Consider the following 5,217-nt stretch of genomic DNA (forward strand, 5'->3'; position numbering starts at 1 on the left):
TTAAAAATGATATGTAAAGTATGTTACGTATTTCTAATATTCATCGACTGCACAATCTAATTTAAGAAAAAACTATATTGACTCTAGAGTCTATGTATATTAAAAACATTAATATATTATAAGCTAAAAAAATTAGATATCTTAGAAAATATTTAGCACATTGTATACAAAATGATATATAGATGGATGTACAAAAAGATGAAAAAGATACTCCAAAATATTGACTCAATATTAAATGATTAAAAATAACAAAAAATCAAAATATACAATATAATTATAATAATTAATATTTAGATAATATTTGAGTTAGCATTTATGATTAACAAATAACATCATAACTAAAATTTCTAAATCCACTAAGTAAAGCAAATAAACGATTTTTATGATAAAGTAATTAATTAAGGGATAATTGCATATATCACTTCTGTGAAATTATGAGAATGCTGAAAACCCCCTATTATTATTAATCTCTTGTATTTTGAAATTTTGAGCACAAATACGTATTTTCAAAAAATACGTAAGAAAAAAGGGTTGTGTGCTCAAAATTTGAAAATATAGAGAGGTGTGTGTTCAAGATTAAAAAACACAAGGCCGAAACTAATAGATCATTCTTTTTCATATGAGATTTTTAGTAATTTCGATATTTCACGGGAGTTATGTATACAATTACCCCTGAGTTAATAACAAAAATACTAAATCCACTGAGTTTTATTTTCATTATTTATAATACTTTAGTCTTTTATTTCGATTCTTTAAATTTTGTGTAGGTCTTCTATTACATTTATTCGTAAGATTGGTTGACCTAATTAATGTAGATTGAAAATAATATTTTGGCATAAAAAATATGATTTTTTATGAGTTAGATCGAGCAAAATATCAATCTCACCAAACTAACACATGAGATAGTTTATATTAGATATGATATAAAAATAAAATAAATTTAAATTTAATCATATTTATAATAGAAATCGACTAAGTAACAATCAAATCATCTATTTGTTTTATTTGTTTTAGATGTATTGTTTTTTTAATGGTAGTAGCTAAAGATCTTATATGCATGGATCCTAAGTTTCTTTTGATAAATGTGAATCACGTTTTAAGCTTTATTTTTTAATAATTATCTTCGAAATTTTTTATATCGATGAATTTAATTTTCTACATTAATTTTTATTGTATAACCATTTCTTTTAAATATGTTTGGCGCTCAATGACATGTTAATACACATCACTACAAATTTTCTTAATTTTTTAATTATAAATTATTTTAAAATTTTAATATAAATATAAATAACTTAACTTATAAATTTTAAGAGTGATCACATTCAAATGCATCGATCCATTTTTTATTTCCATATCACTTAGCTTGCATATAGTATATATAGATATATTAGGAGCAAATATAAAAAAATTTATTTACTCGGTAAAAAATTCAAATGGTAGAAAATAAAACTATTAATTATCATTAAATAATACTTAGTAAAAAAGTTGAGAAAAAGAAAGAAATAATAATGTTGTAACACTTATACATGTAGCCAAAAAGAAAGATATGTAGAAATTGTAAGAGAGGAAGGATAGCACTTTCTCAACCATTTTCTATTTACCTGAATCCGAAAGTAGATTGAATTTACCGATGTTCTTTTTCTCACGTCAAACAAATCGAAGTCAGAAAAGTTTCATATGAAAGCAACAAGTGAACGCTTTCTTTCTTGGAAGTCATCATTTATTTATTTTTTTATATTCCAAAAAAAAAAAACTTTCTTGGGTGAAATAATTACCTCAGTTGTCGACTTATCGTACCACCCATTTCTTGGTTTATTTTCCCTTTGAAAATCCATTTCTTGGTTTCTTCTTTCTTTGAAGTTTTGAAAGATAAAATAAATTCTTGGAACAAATGCAACTTTTGGCACAAAACAACAGTACACAACAGAGCAAACCACAATTACGTACACTCAGCAAAAAAATATATTCTCTCTGTCATAATTCCTGATTCAAACACAGTCACAGTTGCCCACACACCACATGGCTTGGCTTCACTTCACTTTCATACCACAAATCTCTGAAACCACACAAGCTGCTATTTCAATAGTTTAATAATTATTACAATAACAATCACGAATTCAGAAAGAACAAGGCTTCCACTTTCATATATAAATAAAAACTCGTCCCCTTTTCTTGGCAACACAACGTCTCTCACACTGAGATGAAAAATATGGCCTCTTCACAATGGAAAACTATGGTAAAGTTCGTATCTTTAGCTTTAATGAGCCAAGTGTGCCTTTCGATGAGGTGGGATGAGTCTTTCGGTAGTACTCTTTCGACTGCTGACAAGATATGGAAGTTACCCGGGCAACCCCAAGTTGGGTTCCAGCATTTCTCTGGTTATGTGACCGTTGATCGGGAGAAAGAAAGAGCTCTCTTTTACTATTTTGTTGAAGCTGAAATCGATCCAGCTTCTAAGCCTCTTGTTCTCTGGTTGAATGGAGGTCCATTTCTCACTTTGTTTTTTTTTTTATTGAACATTTATTTTTTCATGGAGAGGAAGTTATAGATGGATTCTTGGTTGCTATGATGTGCAGGGCCTGGTTGTTCATCTTTGGGGGTTGGGGCATTCTCCGAGAATGGGCCGTTTAGGCCTAACGGGAATGCGCTGGTTAGGAATGAATATAGCTGGAACAGAGGTATGTATGATTATATCCAAGATTTGGGTTTCGGGAGCAAAGAGATCATATTGTTATGTTTTTTTAGTTCAACATTCTTTATCTTGTGTTTTCTGTGATTTGTTTGTCAGAGGCGAATGTTTTGTATTTGGAGTCACCCATTGGAGTTGGGTTTTCTTACGCGGCAAATTCTTCGTCCTATGAAGGTGTGAATGACAAGACCACAGGCATGTTTCCTATTCTCGTGTGTGTAAAATGTTCGATTTTCTTGTCTTATAGGGAATTGGGTTGTCTTCTCTTTCATCGGATGAAATAGTAGGAATAGGTTTCGAATTGCAAGCCTTTTTCAAAAGTCTTTGTAAATCGTTCATAATATTACCTTTTGATGCCATTTTCAAAAGTGAAAAAGGATACTAGTGGACTTGTAGTACAATGTACGCGTTCACTTTGGTTTTTTTTTTTTTTGGGCTCTCTTTTTTTACTGTATTTGGTTTCTCTTTGGACTTTTTTTACTGCTGCATCTTAATTTTGTTCTTAATATAGCCTTGGATAACTTGATGTTCCTGCGAAACTGGTTCTTCAAGTTCCCGCAATATAAAGACAGAAGTTTGTATATCACTGGAGAAAGCTATGCTGGTAATATTAAACTTGAACTCCATCTTTATCACGAGATAAATAAGTTTTTAGACATAATGTTTGTGTCATTATTTTCACAGGACACTATATTCCACAGTTGGCAAAGCTAATGCTTCAATTCAATGTGAAGGAAAAGGTGTTTAACCTGAAAGGAATTGCTGTAAGTTGGTCTTCATCTGTGAAAAGAGTTCGATTTACGTATCTCGAATTCGATTCTTGTGAAATTGAAATTTGTGCTACCAATGCAGCTAGGAAATCCAGTGCTAGAATATGCAACAGACCTCAACTCAAGGGCTGAGTTCTTTTGGTCTCATGGATTGATATCCGATACAACTTACAGGTTGTTCACTTCTGCGTGTAACTATTCAAGATATGTGAGTGAATACTACAGAGGCTCTGTGTCTCCAATCTGCTCCAGAGTGATGAGCCTTGTTACGACAGAAACCAGTAAATTTGTGGACAAATATGATGTTACCCTTGATGTTTGTATCTCCTCCGTGCTCTCGCAATCCAAACGTCTTAGTCCTCAGGTGTCTAATCTCTATCCCACCCTTTTTTCGACCATTTTGATTCGTGGAACATACTTAGGAATGATGCTCAATGTTTCATTGTGAGTTTGCAGCAAGTCTCCGAGACAATAGATGTATGTGTGGAAGATGAAACTGTGAATTACTTGAACAGAAGAGATGTTCAGAAGGCTCTGCATGCCCGTCTCGTTGGAGTTCGTCGATGGCTCGTCTGCAGCAAGTAAATGTGGATTCCCTTTGAGCTAATTTCAAGTTGGCCTACATTTTATTCTGAATAAATTTCTGGTTGATCATGTTTCAGCATATTGGATTATGAACTGCTCGATCTAGAGATACCTACAATCACCATTGTTGGTCAGATTATAAAAGCAGGAGTCCCAGTGTTGGTGTACAGGTAGAATTTTGGCATTTAAAACTCATTCCATCTCCACCCTGATTCCAAGATTTGATTGTTGGGTCATAGATTCGACGGTGTGCTCGTGCATAAATAATTATGTATCGTGGATTGTCGATTAAGGTTTAAACCGAATCAAAATTGATCGATTAAGACGTGGACCTTTGAACCTAAATATACCAATGGAAAAAACAAAATCAAAACACATGAGACTCGGGTTGTGTTTGAGATTGCTTAAGCACTTTTTGTAAAAGAGAAGATCATAAGCACTTTTGGAAACACTCATATGTATCTGTTATTGCACGACAGTGGAGATCAAGATTCGGTGATACCTTTAACAGGGAGTCGAAAACTGGTTCATGCACTGGCAAGGGAATTAGGATTGAAAACAAGCACACCTTATCGGGTGTGGTTTGCGGGGATGCAGGTCGGTGGATGGACGCAGGTCTACGGCGATATCCTTTCATTTGCCACCATCAGAGGGGCATCACATGAAGCACCATTCTCTCAGCCAGAGAGGTCACTTGTTCTATTCAAGGCATTTTTGGAAGGAAGGCCTCTACCAGAAGAATTCTGATCACAGATTTTGCATGCTGTCACAGCAAATTTTTGTACAAATTTATAATGTTTTGATATATGAAAGGGATCCAAGCTGAATGAATCATGTTTCCATTTTCAGCTTAGATTAATACCGACATAATCACTAATTTTACCTCGCAAGTATTCGTAAATCTTTGCTGCTGCAACTGCTCTCACCAAGCAAATGATAATATTATTTAATATTGAGGTAAAATCAATCTAAAGTTTAAAATTATCGCTAAATAAAGTAGTTTATAATATGTTTTGATAATAATATGTACATAAGCAATAGGGAGAATTATATTTTTGGACCTGTAATTTGCACATTTTTCATTTTTGATCTTATCAAAAGTAAATTTATAATTTTAGTTACGTAATTTGCATTTTTTTTCTTTTTTGGTCTTATTAACATTGAATTCGCATT

General features: G+C 32.5%; 1 protein-coding gene across 2 annotated transcripts; it reads left to right on the forward strand.

The window, feature by feature from the left end:
* Positions 1-1,914: 1,914 nt before the first annotated feature.
* LOC140871709 (serine carboxypeptidase-like 45) lies at positions 1,915-4,919 on the forward strand. 2 transcript variants are annotated; one of them, XM_073274367.1, is made up of 9 exons: positions 1,915-2,483; positions 2,577-2,678; positions 2,789-2,884; positions 3,201-3,293; positions 3,374-3,453; positions 3,542-3,823; positions 3,916-4,040; positions 4,122-4,214; positions 4,524-4,919. In XM_073274367.1, the coding sequence occupies exons 1-9, from the start codon at positions 2,201-2,203 to the stop codon at positions 4,789-4,791; spliced, it is 1,422 nt and encodes a 473-aa protein (XP_073130468.1). In that variant the 5' UTR covers positions 1,915-2,200; the 3' UTR covers positions 4,792-4,919. The 2 variants fall into 2 exon arrangements, with proteins under 2 accessions (XP_073130468.1, XP_073130469.1); XM_073274368.1 differs by having other exon boundaries at positions 4,556-4,853.
* Positions 4,920-5,217: the final 298 nt, after the last annotated feature.

This window comes from Henckelia pumila, unplaced genomic scaffold (assembly GCF_033568475.1).
Source record: "Henckelia pumila isolate YLH828 unplaced genomic scaffold, ASM3356847v2 CTG_461:::fragment_3, whole genome shotgun sequence".
Taxonomy (NCBI): Eukaryota; Viridiplantae; Streptophyta; class Magnoliopsida; order Lamiales; family Gesneriaceae; genus Henckelia; species Henckelia pumila.